The sequence below is a fragment of the Orbicella faveolata genome, unplaced genomic scaffold (assembly GCF_042242905.1).
Source record: "Orbicella faveolata isolate gen_17 unplaced genomic scaffold, um_ofav_v1 contig_47, whole genome shotgun sequence".
NCBI classification, from domain to species: domain Eukaryota; kingdom Metazoa; phylum Cnidaria; class Anthozoa; order Scleractinia; family Merulinidae; genus Orbicella; species Orbicella faveolata.
Window position 1 is genome coordinate 1441635 of NW_028301577.1, and position 16170 is coordinate 1457804.

The window sequence follows — 16170 nt, forward strand, 5'->3', positions numbered from 1 at the left end:
AATAGCCTCATTTGGCGCGGAAATATGCTTGGATATTAATTATCTGTTCTATTCCTGGAAGCGAACAATTTTCCAAAAGCATAGCTCGAGGAAAACTGTGAGCTTCGAGGAACAGATAATGTCCAAGGACAAATATCCGAGCATATAAAAATGATATTTTCTTGCGCCATTTCTGGTTCAATTACTCTTACACTTATGCTTACGCAGTTCCGATTACGTACACACTCTCTCTCTCTCTGTTTTCTTTTTCTTTTTCTTTTTTTTTTTTTTTTTTTCATAAGAACGTCTAATTTTAGAGCTGCGGCTGAACGTTCTTACATTTTTTTGCGATCTGAAGCTGAAAACTTTCTTACGATGTTCTTAATTTACATGGTATACTTTGTATCACCTGATGACCTTGATGGTGTGGAAGTTATTTTGGACCAGCTATAAATAAGAACTGATGATTATTACAAACCGAGATGTGTGTCATGTAATAAGGAAACCATTGTTAATATTATACAAAACATGCCCTTAAGTATTTGGGTTAATTTACATTTTTTGTTACCTTTACTTTATGCTTGGCATTTAATATACAGATTAGCAAAATAAAAACGTTCTTAATCGACTCGCAGCCTGAGGAATGTTTTTAAAACGTTCTTAATTTTTGGTTAATCTCAGCCTCTTAAAAGAAGAGTGTAGTTCCTCTTACGCAGTTATATATAATTACGCAGTGAGCGAAACTGATATCGGAAGAAATATGAAACACAGCTTTTTCGTTGTTTTATGACGGAGGTGCTCCTATATATACGCTTGCTCTCCCTCAATATAATGTTTTGAATATGGAGTATGGTTACTGTGCTGATTCATATAGACTTAGTAAAGGTACTTCTAAAGTCTAAAATATCAAACAATAAAAATGCAAGCCAGGATGTATTCTATATATTTATCTATTCGTTATTAAATTATTAAGGGAAAACTTGTTTTTGTTGCAGGATAGTACAATCGTGGATATTTCATGCAGGGTATTAAAAAAGCTTACTTCAGTTCTATTTCGGTAATGATCAAATTATACCCTCTCGTTATATTATGATCTTATGCATCTCGTACTTCAGCACCATTATTAAATGTCCTTATGGGTGTCAGTCGAGAAAATGAAATAAAATCGAAGTCCACCTTTTGAAGTCGCCCTTCCTGGAAATAGTGATTCTAGATTTCACAACTTATCAGGATTTTGTTATCTAATTTTCTAGCTAAATCTTATTCGTTTTGTGGGCCTTTTAGGGCATTGAAATACGGTTTTTTAATTAAAATTTATATTTCGTTCACACTTCGCGCAAGATCAAAAGAAACGTGTCCATGGCGCAGATCATGTAACACAATGGTGTCTCCATGAACGAACTCAAGAGCATGTACAGTTAATGATGTAAGCGGGTTCAGAATTAAGAAAGGTAGAGCGACGTGGCTTCAAACGGCGTGTTCTTGCCGTGCGGAACTGAATTCATAGCCTTCTGCATCAGCTTCCGTTGCTTTCTAGTATTTAAAATAGTCTTCAGCAAAGCAAATTTCTTCCGATCCTCGGCGCGACTGAATTAAATTCGGCGTTTGAAACCACTGCCGTTCTTTTGAAATTCATTTGGGGGGGGGGGGGGGGGGGGAGAGCAGCCCTCCCAGTTTCAGATTTTTTTTTTCATTTTTCGGGTGAAGCGCTGATGATTCGGGCAAAAGTACTCAGGAAAATAAGTTATTCTGTTTAAATGTGTATCGTGGAAATGCACGAGATGTATAGCATTTTCATCAACAAAACAATGACAAAAGAATCAAAGCAAACGAAGACCAAGACTTTTTGTGGTGGCTCTGAAAAGAGCCGTTTGGAATGACTCCAAAAAGAGCCGTTTTAAAATTTTCTTGAACTTTTCGTACGAGGAAGAATTAACCGTTTCTTTTGTAAATTTCTGATTTTTACTAGGCTGTCGATCGAGGTCATAGAGTATGCGAGATTTCAAAATAACTATTTTTGGAATGATTACAGTTTCATTAGACTTGAGAATTGTGAACATTTTTTTTTTTACTGCGATTTGAGTGCTAGGTTGTTCCGAACCCGGTTAACGTTAACCCAGGATTAAAAGGTAACCGAAGTATTAATTTTTCTTGTCTACAAATGCTTTTCACTGCTTTTGTGTTGGGTTGTTTGAGATTATTCAAACTCAAAACAGAACTCAGGCCAAGCAATATAAACAGAAAACCCAACCGCAAAGTTACAAAACTCAAATCAAAATTCTCTCTTATCCTGGGTTAGCTTAATCGGGCTGTGAACAACCCGGCCCAGAAGCTCCGCTTTTAGGCTCGGCTAAATTTAAGGTGGCTCAAAAGAGTTTGCAGCACTTATATTTGGATGGGTCGTTATAACCACTCTATCACTTGATGCTATAATCATGGTGTCAAAAAACTGCCCAATCATTGGTGAACACGTTGTTATCATTTTCGTGGTACAATAGGTTACCATAGCAACAGTATGACCTCCTAAAAACACCCTTAATTACTGCTCTAGGGGCTTATAATTCAAAAACGGCATGATGACATTTTTTTATATCATCAACTTTTGATAAGCATGATAAGACGCAACTTTCGGCAAAGTTTAAAAACATTCTGTACATGGGGTTCAGAGCCACCTTAAATTTTCGAAAAATTAAGATTATACAGAAATATCGATTATTAAAAGAAACTGCGTTGACTCTATAAGACTTTGTTTGTCATGATGAGTTGATGCACATTGCTGAGTATTTCTGGATCTTAGTTGTAGAACTGGGTTGATCCCAAATGATCGCTCAAGTTTACACTTCCAAACAGTTCATTCCATATAGTCCGGACACTCTTTTGCGAGAATTCTTTTTATGCTTTCAAAATGAGCATTGTAAAACTTTTCTCTTTCGCCAGGGCCGTCTAGCTGTTGGTGTGATAGCCTGGCAAGGTCGTCTGGTAATTCAAACAGTTCTTTTCCTGTCGACATGGCGAGAACCTGTGAAAAGGTGGAAACTAAGTTCAGTCCCACTGCATCGAACTGTATGTTAACAATTGGGTTACACTCATTTATACTTTGAATACAAGCAAAGGAAACTTCAAAAAAGAAAATTCAGAGATGTCTTAAGCCTGGCACGATGCCTCCACGGCAGTATAGTCGGCATCTCCCCGTCAGGGAAGAGTTAGAAAATATATAAATTTAGATTTCGATGAAGTTGAAATTGTGCATCTTGCCACAAATCCATAAGGGATTGTTCAACTCCGGGGTTCAACCCCTCTCGATTTTCTCACTTTGCTGATATTTTGCAGTATTTTACTCGTCCATCCCCAACCCTGGTATGTTTCATGAATAATGCCTAACATCAGTTTAATTTCGATAACAAGCCCCAATGTAGCCCCTCTTGAATAGAAGTCCACAAGTGTCTTACCTGTGTCATGCTAGCACGCTCTAAGTAATACACATCATCAAATGCTCTAGCAGCATTGGGTGCTACCACCAGTATCCCACGATTACACATGAACAACACTGACTTGTCTCCAAGTTGCTTTGCTATGCGCATGCCTTCTTCATCATCTGTGCTGAGCCCGCTGTAATCTCGGTCGTAGGCGATGCGGTTATAAAATAGACAAGAGTTCTGGTGGTACATTCCAAGTTTGGGATTTTTCAAGCTTCCTGAAATTAAAGAAACGTTTCTAAACCAGATTGAGAATGCACATAGAAAGGCTGCTAACATGGAGCAAACACCTGTTTTCTTTAACAGGTGCTACCTGGAGTACATAGTGAATCATGAATAGTGAAGGACCCAGTGGCCTCATGACTGGTAAAGGACGCGGTGGCTTCATGGTTAGTGCGCTCGACTCCAGATCAAGCGGTCCGGGTTCGAGCCCTGACCGGGGACATTGCGTTGTGTTCTTGGGCAAGACACTTTACTCTCACAGTGCCTTTCTTCACCCAGTTGTATAAATGGGTACCGGCGAGCTTAATACTGGGGGTAACCCTGCGATAGACTAGCATCCCATCCAGGGGGAGAAGAAATACTCCTAGTCATTTCATGCTACAGAAACCCGCGGGATAAGCTCAGGCCTGATGGGCCACTTGGCTCGTTTGCAGACTTGACCTTTATACAATATCAACGATGCTTTTGTTTACTACTCTTCAGCCCTGCCAATTTATCTTCGTTCAGACTGCAATCCAATATTTAGATCATGCACGACAAAACCTTTATTTCCTCAAAAATTCTCTCTTTAACCCCTCGGAAATCGATTTAATTCCAACAAACTCTGAAGAAAGTTTCCAACAGTTTCCAACTAAGAGAGAGTCTTCAGCGGACACTCGCAGAGAGAGGGGAAAAAAGGGCTACAAACAGGAGCCATAATCAGGGACGGAGACTGTAAGCGCGCGCCATTTCAAGTATTGGGGTTGTCCCCATGATATGGGACAATAATTCTATTTTTAGAACAAATTGCGCCATCACCTGCGGCACACGCGCGTACATGCTGCGAGGATTTTTGCGGATGTCGCGCGGGGGCCGAAATTCCCGAAATGTTTCACATGATGTTTTTGCCCCACAACTCAACGCGTTTACGTCTGTTGGAATTTTGCTTAAGTATTTTCGTCGTAAGCTGCTCCAGTTTGAGTGAAGTAAGACAGTGTCGAATTTAGGTACGTTCCGCTGTAAGCTTATATATATCGCTGACCAAGTTGTGTTCCGACTGATGCTTCTTTTACATGAGCTGTACATTACTCCACTTTAAATTTCACATATGTTGAAGATTAACAGCTTTTCCATTACACAGCAAAAAACTAGCTGGATATATTTAGATATAGCAGAGCTTCAGCGGACACTCGCAGAGAGAGGGGAAAAAGGGCTACAAACAGGAGCCATAATCGGTTATGGCTCCTGCTACAAATTAACAAAATTCCAGCAGTACCTATGGCTGTAGAATATGGCGGGTGCAGGTGAAACGCACACACCGCGTCTGGTCGAGCTTGATGAACTCCCGTGTGAATAGTAGAGGCAGATGTTTCCACTTCACCTTTCCCTTCAACCACTTCACGCTTCTCGTTCAGGCCAACAAATGATGACGCTTTAACCTGAAACGACAGTCGGAAATATACGGTAGAGCAACATAAATAACGAAAATTACTATTGCTTGGGTGTCGGAATAATGTTGAAAATTTCTTGTACCTCACTCCAGTGCAATCCATAGGGCACGAGGAGCATCACTTGCCCTTCGCCACTAGCCGCTGGAGCCATCATACTCAAATGATTGCATACTCCTTCATGTAGACTGAGTCTTTCAAAGATACGATAGGAGGCTGCTAAATCAACTCGCCGCCGCCAATTTTCCAGCCTCGCCTCCTCCTTAGCTGGAAGCACTTTTGAAGCAGTGCTGCTGTGCCGGTATGGCGGGATAACCCGACTTGACACGCTGATAAAATTTGTCCTGACTTGATTCAAGAAGCACCAAGGTTTAGAAAGGAAACGTATCCCCGCAGCCATAATCTTTGTTCAGCTGCTTAACCTAACAAGACAGAGAACCATAAGATAGTATCAGATAGGCTTATTCATATATAGGTGACAAGGGCGTGGCCCACGTGGAATTATCACATATTCAGAAAAAGCCTACCAAGCACAAGGCTTGGTAGCACTTATTTTTCACCTCAGTGAGGTTTTCTGAAAAGAAAAATCATTAACTTTCCGGGGAACAACTTTTCTTTAATTCTATTAAAATACAAACAATCCCAATCTCCGGTGGGATTTTCACGTGACTAAGCGATTTTTCTTTTGGATAAGGGACCGTTCATTTTTTATAAGGTAGGGGGGGCACGCGAAAAAAAATGGCTTTCGAGGGGGGGCATCCCAAAAAAATAAGGGAAAAGGGGGGGTCATGTGAAATATTTTAGTAAAACTTTAAAATGGCATAATGTTTGAATATCAAAAAAATTGCTATAGAATAAACATAGAAGGCAGGATACAAATTTATTACAAACTCTCCTTCTGCTTTAAAACAACGTTTGGCGACAAAAAGCATTTGTAGCTACTGAAAAGAAGTATTTAACACTTATTTTCGAATGCAACTTTCACTGGCACTCATCTTCATCTTCGCTGTCGTCGAGTTCTTCGTTGCCTCTTGTGCTGCTATGGGAGTCTCTTTCACCAATGCTGCAAGAAGCAGCAATGCTTTCCGTCAGAGTGTACTCTTCAGGGTACATGAAGGTGTAAACATAATCTCTGACTTCCTGCTCAAGGTTTGTGGTGATTCTGCTTCTTGCAGCATTGGTGAAATAATTCCCTTCCAAGAGCTGTGCGATGTATGGCCCATCTCTTCTAAATAACGACGTGGCAACATCCACAACTTTAATACACTCTTCCGGGACGGCCGTTCTAGGAGGGTACACAAGGCATTTTGGAAAATCATTTCCTAGCAGGTTTCCAACACAGATTCCATAAACTCGTTGGACGTCGTTTTCAGTCCGCTTTCTCTTTCTTTCATTTGACTTTCTGCGGTTTTCTTTTTTCCTTCTCCTTTTGTTGATGTGCTGTTTGAGTATGCCCTTGAATATGCTGTTATAATTGCTCTTCTTATTTTCTAGTGCTTCCATGTCCTGCGTGACCTTCGTCAACTTAGCTTCTATACATTTGATCTGTTTTACATTAAAACTGTGGGCAAATTCTTCGTCCTGTTTCAAAGCAAGCCAATTGGACTGAAAGAGTGTGGAATCGTCTTCCTTTACATCTTTCAATATGACATTCAATTTTTCCACCATTGCTCTGTGCTCTTTGATGGAGAAGTTCAGTTTTCGTCCATCACTGGGCTTCAACTGGTACCCTGGCATGGAAAACTCACTCGCCCTTTCTGAACAGCCATCCGCACTTAGAAAGATTGCTTCTTTTGCTTGTAAGATGTCAAACTGCCTGGATCGTTCAGCTGTAAACCTTTTCTTAAACGACTCGTCGCTTTCGCCATTATTGCGCATTTTGGAATGAGCCTCTTTCATGATGCTCATGTAGTAATGCACTCTTTTCTCGATTGGAAAAGCCCTTCATGGGTATGTTATGGTTTAAATTTAGTTTTGGCTAAAATTTTCAAACCAATTGGATTTTCATTTCTCTTTGTTCTGAATTATGACAATGAACTTGAGACATTGAAAATTAAGAATTTTAAACCATAGATAAATTTAACCATAACAAGTATGCTAAAATTTATAAAAAGTAATCCACTATTTGCAAGATTTGAGAACACTCATAGCTTTTTGTTCTACCTGCACAGGACAACATTTATACATGCCTGTCACTAGAGTAGAGGGAAAAACCTTCCAAATAAAGACATCTGTAAATTAAATGTAACAATGTGTTTCACACAACACATCAACAGATTTCCAGTTTTCTCACAACACTTTGTACTTGGTTCAGTATCATAATGCAGGAGCAAGGAAAGACTCTGTTCCAGGCCACTGTTACTTCCGTAAGATTGAGAAGTTTATGAATGAGCACTATGAGGAGGGGGAGAACTACAGGGAGTTTCTAAAGTTGTCCTGTCAAGAAAAGGAAGGAGAAATTTGTTCTCTTTGTTGTGAATGGACTGGACCACCCATAGAAAGATACCCTAAACCAGTTCCTGACCATTCCTGCCTATCGGAATACCACTACCTCTCCTACCAGAAGACCCCAAAAGAAGGGCGTGATCCAGATGACTGGCAGCTAAGGGTCCAAGCGAAGAAAGGGCATGGAAGTGGCAGGCTGGTTTTTATCTGACCCAGAGAGCGTTGCTCTGTTTGCAGATAAGTTTATTGTCAAATCAAAGTTTGTGGTGGATTATCTTCAGCATCTTGAAGTGCTGGAATTAAAAAGGAAAAAGAGAGCAGGAGAAAAGGCAAAGTTAAGTAGGGACGCAAAAGATAAATCACAGGAGGATTATCCTCGGACTGAGTTGTGCGAAGATCTAACCAAGCTTAAAAAGCTCCGTGTTCCAGAGCTAAACAAGTACTTGAACCACCACGGGCTGACGCAGCATTTGAAACGCAGCAAGAGTGAGAAAGTAAAGGCAATTGTAAGACATTCATGCTTGCAGCAGAAGAGTCCTCTCAGAGCTGGCCAACCAACACTGAGAAATGCCAGGACATTGACACAAAATGACAACAAGGCAAGTGCTGACAGCAGTGAAACAGATGGAAGTGACAATGATGAGTATGACAGTGATGCCATTGACTCTGGGGGAGAAGATGACTCAAGTGACGTCATTCTTGCATTCATCAATTCAGATGAGGAAGATGCCAATGAGAGGCCAAATGCCACATGCTCAGGGCGAGCCATAACTAGGAGATCCGAAATTGACTTCTCTTTCTTTTGATTTGTTTTTTAAACAACAGCTCTTTGTAGTATAGGGATTCTAATTCGTCTTCATAGTGAGCACAATAACGTGAAGTAGGGGGATAATAGAGAAACATTAAAAAAGTTGAAATCTAAATATTGTTTGTTCAATTTTTTTTTTTGGGGGGGGGGTCATCCCAAAAAAATGACCGCTATAAGGGGGGGCCATATGAAAAAATTGGTAAGCTGAGGGGGGGTCATGCGATTTTTAAATGGTGCTTCCCAAATCCCACCAGCCCCCCCCCCTCCCTCATAAAAAATGAACGGTCCCTAATTTGAATAATTTTCAAAACCTAACTAGTGAGTAGCACTCGAACGGCTTGAAGCTTGTAAAACTGGTTTTACCTCCTACGCGTTTCGTTCGACTATGACGGAGTTGTACTCAGTAGTGATAACTGTTTGCTTGTCTTTAGACACAAGATAAGACAAGAGTGAATTTACGGGTTAACGTGGACAAAACAAGTTAAGTTCTTTTCCAAGGCGTGACTAAGGTGTAGCACATGTGTGCATGACATGGTTAATTTTTGGAGCCACACATCTGTGGCCCCATAATTAGACATGTCAAGCATATGTTCATATGTCCAGTTTTAGAAACTTCAAGTTGTTTGAATGCTGCTCACTAGTTTAATTTAGTTTTAAAAACTGATTTACGTGATAATTTTTCGTAAAATTATGATTAAGCACCGAAATATTTGTGCTTAAACCCTGTCCAAACGGGAAATGTTTTGCGATGAAACATGATCAAACACCGTTTGATGACAAAACATTTTCCCGTTTGGACACTTTAATTGATCGTGTTAGATCGTGCTTGGTCGTGTTTAATAAAATTTGAACGACGCCAAACATTTGACCAAACATTGTAAAACATTTTGTTCGTTCAAACATGTTCTATGCCGTTTGGCCACTCAGTACAACATCAACATGTTTAGTCACCAAACAATGTTTGATCGTGTCTGGTCGCCAAACAGACCTCTCCCTGTTCGAGATGTACTCTGTCTACGCTGTGAGTAAGTGCGCTGACATAACGTGCGACACGAGCAGACCACTGCTCGAAATTTAGACTAGTGCCGATAGGACACCCAGACTAAATGTAAAGTAAATGTTTAGGATGAACAAAACGAAATAAATTGTTCTCCCCGGTTCAAGTGATGGATGAAACTTAAAATGAAAATCATTTTTAGGCTTGGCACTTAGCAAGCAATGTTCTCCATTTCATATAAACAGCGCGCGCGTCTAGTTTCCGCGGCGCACTTAGCTTCCGTACGTTACTTTTGAATAAACAGTCGCGCGAACCGAACATTTAACGGTTTTCACGCTGGGCTATGCCCGAACTGGTTGTGAATTTTCACAAGATGACACTTTGACATTTTTCTACCTTATCAGTTTTCAACTTTTATTTTCTTTTGAATTTTAATATTAAGTACCCTGAGTCCCTGAGAAATGTTTTTTCCCCAAGGTCCAAGAGAACGTTTTCTTCCCGTCCCCGGCGCTGCTCTTGGACCTTGAGAAAAAAAATTCCTCTGGCACCCAGGGTAAATGTAAAGAGAGTTGTTGAGGAGATTTGTACTTTAGAATTCCATAGGAATAAAACTACTTTTTTAACAACTTTAAGCTCTAAATAAAAATCAGTTTAATCCACTAAATTAATAACGTTTACGAAAGACATCCCAGGGCTTACAGTGTCACTAGATTTGAGCGATTTTAGGTTATTTACCGTAACAGCCTCTGTTGTTTACCTCGCCACATCTTCCTCGTCAATTAACCCTTTGAGACGATATTTTACTTGCAGAGCACCAAAGAGTGAATAACACGTGCTTATTAGCGCTTTACGCGAGACATATTCACCAATCACATCTCTTCCGCAAGATCACGTGAGAAGGGGGGAATTTGAAACACGCGACCAGAAACCATCGTCAGTTGCACTGTTGAACTGTGTCTTCAGGGTTGAGCTAAAACTGGTCGGCTTTAATACCACAATTATTTTTCTTTCTACTCATCAAATACAGAAAACAGGGCTTTCGTTCAAAGTAAAGTTGTCGGTGTAAGAGCAACTTTTAGCACAAAACTTGTTCACTGTGTATAGTTAAAAAATGGCGTCTGCTATCGAGTGTCAAGGTAAGCTGAAGTCAGTTCAGAGAGGCTGTTGTCTTATTGGAAATGTTTTACTCAAAGCTTTTAGCACCTTGAACATCTCTGTGCTTCGTGTTCTTAACACTGAATTTCTGTACTCTTTTTGTGACAAAGTGGAAAATTGCTCCAGCAACAGCGTTGCCTTCGAAGTCGTATTTAGTCCCGGAGTGGAAAATGCTAGGAAGCCACGATTAACTCCGCGTAGAGGGAAAGACAGTTTGAACAAGCAGCAATTGGAAGAAAAGATGAAAGCAGCTGAAGAAAGAAGAACGGTAGGATATAGTTCTATGCTTGGTCAACGTGCACCAACTTTCAAGACAATCTCTCAAGCTTAATATAGGCTTACGTTTAATTTAAGCTTAATTCGTTGAACACTGAGCCAAATAGTGTGAATTTAGATGCTTATTTTAATTAACTAAATAAAATTAAGCTACATGTATGCAAGGTACAAAACATCCTTTAATGTACTAGTCAATTCGAATCTGCAACATCCCCCCGGGCAACCCCCAGGCATTTGCCATATTAAATTTTCCCATCAGCGGGAGAAAAATTTTGTAAAATGACCCTACACCCGGGACATCTATTGCAACAATGAGTGGTGGAAAAGAAAAATATCTACCTTCAAACACCAAGTGTCTTTATTGGGCTGTGGCCTTGAAGGATTCCTGGAAGAAAATGAAACAAGCACATTAAGGACGTGTGCGCCCAAAATGTTCCCACATACAGATTTTTTTTAAACTTGCCACTTTTGCCAAAAAGGCCAAAAAAATGGGGGGTCACCAACTTCATTTTGGAGAGAACATGCCTGGAAGAACAACCTAAATATGAAAAAACTCGGGCTTCGTTAGCAATTAAGGTGGGCCGAACACAGTTTTTGCGTGGGCTTTTGCTGATGCAATTCAGTGTGCACACAAGGATTGCAAAAAAACAAACATGCCGTCAATAGAGCAATCATTTCATCTACTCAGCACCCACAGTATCTGAGCTATTTTTCTCTATAATTGAATGCAGTGTAATGATGGCTTTAGTCTTTTATCACAAATATATATTAGAAAAGATAAAGATGCAAAGAACTCAGTAATTCTCAGCTTTTTCTTTGTTACCGAAAGAACCCAGTTAAATGCAGCGCATGTGTAGTAAGTCAAAAAATTGCGGTTGACTGAAAATTTGCACTCTCAGAAATGCGCCTATTTCTCAAGAATCACTCACTAGAATTTCACGAAATTTGGCAAGAAAATACTCCAGGAAATAAGTAACTGGAGTATTGAAAATAATTGAACTTTAACAAAGGAAACTCTAGATATTCCAGTAAACCTTCAACAAGGGATAATTAAAGATCTCTCTGTTGAATTATTAGCAAGATGGTGTTAACTTGTGAGAATCGTTACAAACTTGATGCATACAAATTATAAAGAAAATCTAATGACTAGATTTTCTACAAATAAACAAAACCAATTTTAAAGGCCTGTTTAGCTTTATTCGTGTTGCCATTGCAATGGCATATATGTCAGCTTAACCATCACAAAAACAAAGTTTGTGTTGTTAACTTGCTTGCTGCCATTTTTGGCGAGTGAGAGGTCAAGGGCTTTAGAGAAAAAGGTTAATGAAACACAGTTATCAAAAACTGTGTTCAGCCACCTTAAGGCCACAGTGTATGTAAGTCCAAAAATACTGCAATTAGATCTTTTATGTGAAATGTTCTCTGCCAATTAAGTGGACCTATTAAGTGAAGTTAGTCAACTGACAAGGTTTCTTAAAGAACAAATTCGCATTTAGCAACCATAGTTTCACGTGCCTTGCAGCTGCAAGATGGCAGGATTCGATGCCCTCTGGACAGAAATCTTGAAATTTTTTTAATTTCCCACATTGATTTTTTTGTCCATTTTTGGACAGTGTGGAGATAATTGCAAATAAAATCTGTTTCTGGTAAGAAAAGTAGGGGTCATTGAATGTCCAAGATCATTAAATCCACGCAAAGCTATAGCAATGGCCATCTGTCCTATCATTGTTCATTTTAGTACTTAGTGCGTGCGCTCGATGCATGACATGGCATGTGAATCTGGGTGCGCAGAAAGGATGGGCAGTAACAATTAGCACGAACGTCCTTAAAAGCCAAGTAAATGTATCGTTGATGGCACACAACAGATGCCCTGAGCAAAATGGACTAAGGATGATTGACAATCAGTCAACATTTCCCAGCATTGATTAGGGGGGAATGGGGGATACCTGATCCAGCTCAAGTGTCCCAACTACTTTTGATCAAGATTGTAGTTACGTTGCACATTTTATACTAATTCAGTTGAGTAGTGTTAAAATTGTGCTCTATTGTATTTATAGTCAAATGTTTTGTGTGAACAGGAGACTGAGATGTCAAAGCACAAGATGTTGCCAGTGCCTTGAATTGTATTCCATACTTAGTTTATAATCATAAAAAAATTGACCATTCTGTCATCTGAAAAATTTTGTCTTCCTGCATAATTAAGGTGCATGATTACTGTTACTTTTTTCTTACAATATAGCTCATCTATTCTACTTTTAGACTCGGGAAAAAAGTCTGTGAAAGTTTCAGTTTGAAACATTTTGATGACAACATGACAATTCAGATAATTCACCACGATAACCTAAGATCTGACCACAGCCTTGCAGTCATGACAACTAAAAATTCCTCTTCAGCAATATAGCATAATATTTGTTTCCTCTTAATACAGAGTGGTAAAGGTGAATTATTGGCCAAGGCTGCAATGAAAAATGAGTACATCAATCAAGTCCAGCTGACCAAACAGCAGGCAGAAGAAGAGCAAAGCAGAATGGTGAAAGAAAAGCTCAAGCAAAAGATGTGCATGCATATGGAAAACAAGGAAGGTCAGATTAAAGCACTCATTGACCGTCTGCATGCAAAGGATGAACACATCAAAGAGGTGCAGGAAAAGTTGAAGAAGATTATTATATGTCATGCTAAAAAGGTGGAGGAGAAAATTCAACAGAAGGAAGCACTGACCAAGGAGAATCTTGAATTACATCGCAAAGCTCAAATGGAGCGTCGACAAGCTCATGAAAAACGCATTCAAGAAGTGTTGGCTGCTTTGCAGGAGAGCATCGAGAAGCACTCCAAGGCAGTTGAGATGAGTTTACAGCAGAAGATGGAGACAACAGCAGAAAAGCGACAAGCTCAGATCCGCTTACTCCAAGAGAGACTGCAAATCAAGTCTCAGAAGGTTGAACAAGCACGGCAGCTTGTGGATGCACTGGTCCAAGAACAGAGTAAAGTTTGCCAGGAGAAGTTGAAGCAGAAGTTGGAACGATCGGAGGAGAAACGCAATGCACAGTTGAAAGCTTTGCAAGAAAGGCTTGAGGCCCATGACAAGCATGTGGTAGAGGTTTGTCAACAGGTGAAGACACGGAGAGCAGAAAAAGCTCAGGGCTGAGAAGAATTGAATACAATGGTAACTTGCTTATGGCAGAATAAAACTCTCTCACCAAATCAACTCCAATGCCGTGCACATGGTTGAGTTTACAAGTTTTCTGGCGATTCATTTATTTGTTATTGTTGAAAAGTATCATTATTGGTACATAAGTTCATATTTGTATAGTTTTTCCGGAAGTTGAATTGCTAAAAATTAATGGATATTATATTGTGTATTGTGTTTATGATTCTGGTGAATTTCAAAGGTTTTGAGCGGATTGTCTATCATTCCAAACTTGTTTTCGAGATAAATAAATAAAATGATATTGAAGGAAATGTGTGTAATGTACTTGACTTTAAAAAATAACTATTTAAGACTAGAATGTTATTCTAAGGATGTCTGTTGTGTGCTTCACCAAATTTATGAGATGGCAAATCTGGGGTCTCCAAAACTTTTGATCCAATCTTCCCAAACCATTAATAATTCATCAAGTTTAAACAAAGGAAATCATGACTGTGACAGTGTTTGAAGTAATATATCAAACACGAGAGACAGTATTTCATCGGGATATCCAAACACCGAGAAGAGAGTTGAAAATACGACGTGCAGCAGAGTATTTTTGGCGAAATTCAAGGTGTTTGGATAGCCAATGAAACACTGTCTCGAGTGTTTGATATGTCTTATCAATTGAAACAAAAACTAAGGAGTAAATGCAGAAGTAAAATTGTCAAAATCTATGCTAATTAAGAATGGGTATCCAAACCTCCTTCACGGTTGTGATTTTCTTTGTTTTAACTTGGTGAATTATTAATGAGTATGAGAATAACTTATCTTAATTAGCACAGATTTTTATGATTTTATTTCTCCCTCCCATAAAGGAGTCAAAAAAGGAAGAAATGAATCATGCATACTAAAGGCCAGCCTGCAAATGCAGACGTATTTCTGGCTGTTGCTTGTCTCCGCCGAAAATAACGTCTGCAAACCCAAGCCAGGAAACAATTTCTGTGACGTAATGACTTTTGTTTCTCTTTGGCCAATCAGATTCCATGATAAAATGAAACTTGAGTGCTCCTCGGAGCGAATACCTCACACAGTAGTTCCGGGGCTACTTGAGCTAAACTGATTTGCTTAAAATTCCTACGTCACAGAAATTATTTCCTGGTGCGGGTTCACAGACGTTATTTTCAGCGGAGACAGGCGACAGCCAGAAATACATCTGCGTTCGCAGGCTAACTAAAGGCATCCCCCATCGACATCTCGATCAACAGTCAGTTCACAGTCTGCTGCGTCAACCAACTCACATGTATCGATATTTGAAAATTTTTTAATTAGTTGACTCTCTGTCAACTGTCAACGGACATGTCTATCGAGTGTCAACTGAGTTGATGGAGTGTTGATGGAGTGTTGAGTGTCGTTTGAGGGTATCAATTGACACTTGACCATGGATGTCTTTAGTGCACATCATTTGCATAAATTATACAAAACATATACATCTGACACTGGTACTACTTTCACATCAGTCTAGTATGCCAAAGTGTGGGTACTTGACAAAAAGTGGTAAGATATCGCACCCACATTTGGCTTGGGTGGGGGAGGGGGGGAGAAAACAAGCTGGGCAAACTTGGCACAACATGAGGTAACATGAACTGAAAGCTTTCATTTCTAGTTTTGGACCCATGAGACATGCACCAGATAGAGTGTGCGCCTTTCACATGAGAGTCTAGACCCTCCAGCAACAGACAAGTCCTTCATCCAAATGTGTTCTCCCCCGGTTTTCTCGTAGAGATCCTGCCTTATAAAACGAGAAACGTTTTTTAGTAACATTTTAGTGAATGCGCTCTATTTGTGTCTTGATGTGAGACCTCTTGGTATATCTTAAGATCAGAAAGCAAAATATTAAAACTCACGTTTGCAGTTTGGATCGATCTCAATTTGCTTCTGCAAAAATGCCAAGTTACGTTATTCTGCTGAAGGGGATCACGCAATCTCTCTTTGTCCTTATTGGCTAGGCACCCCTGGTAAAAAGTGAGAAGTAACCGTTGTGAGACTGAAGATCACTGAAACGAGTCCATAAACTGTAAATCCAAAAGATTGCGTAAGCATAGCAAGGGCATGTTTTCACACTAAAGAACGTTCATATGTTCTAGCGTACGTCCAACTCTCGTGGCGAGCAAAGTTCTCGTCGGAAATCCGGCGGGGTAGGGAGGGGAACTGTGTCTTGCACTGTTCGTTCCAACCCTTGTTCGTTCCCAGACTGCACA

At 39.8% G+C, this 16170-nt stretch overlaps 2 protein-coding genes across 6 annotated transcripts; one reads left to right on the top strand and one right to left on the bottom strand.

Moving 5' to 3' along the window:
- Window positions 1–899: 899 nt before the first annotated feature.
- On the bottom strand, window positions 900–16141 carry LOC110057127 (uncharacterized). Of its 5 annotated transcripts, none has more exons than XM_089280145.1 (7): window positions 16062–16141; window positions 15817–15924; window positions 11125–11170; window positions 5190–5526; window positions 4933–5095; window positions 3429–3673; window positions 900–2998 (listed from the first exon to the last, which is right to left on the bottom strand). In XM_089280145.1, exons 4-7 carry the CDS (start codon window positions 5502–5504, stop codon window positions 2831–2833), a joined length of 891 nt encoding a protein of 296 aa, XP_089136271.1. In that variant the 5' UTR covers window positions 5505–5526; window positions 11125–11170; window positions 15817–15924; window positions 16062–16141; the 3' UTR covers window positions 900–2830. The 5 variants fall into 5 exon arrangements, with proteins under 5 accessions (XP_089136271.1, XP_089136272.1, XP_020619381.2 ...); XM_089280146.1 differs by adding an exon at window positions 15599–15697 and having other exon boundaries at window positions 15817–16133; XM_020763722.2 differs by adding an exon at window positions 15599–15701 and having other exon boundaries at window positions 15817–16133.
- Window positions 10248–14244, top strand: LOC110057157 (uncharacterized). The gene is made up of 3 exons (XM_020763744.2): window positions 10248–10490; window positions 10620–10777; window positions 13214–14244. Exons 1-3 carry the CDS (start codon window positions 10466–10468, stop codon window positions 13928–13930), a joined length of 900 nt encoding a protein of 299 aa, XP_020619403.2. The 5' UTR covers window positions 10248–10465; the 3' UTR covers window positions 13931–14244.
- Window positions 16142–16170: the final 29 nt, after the last annotated feature.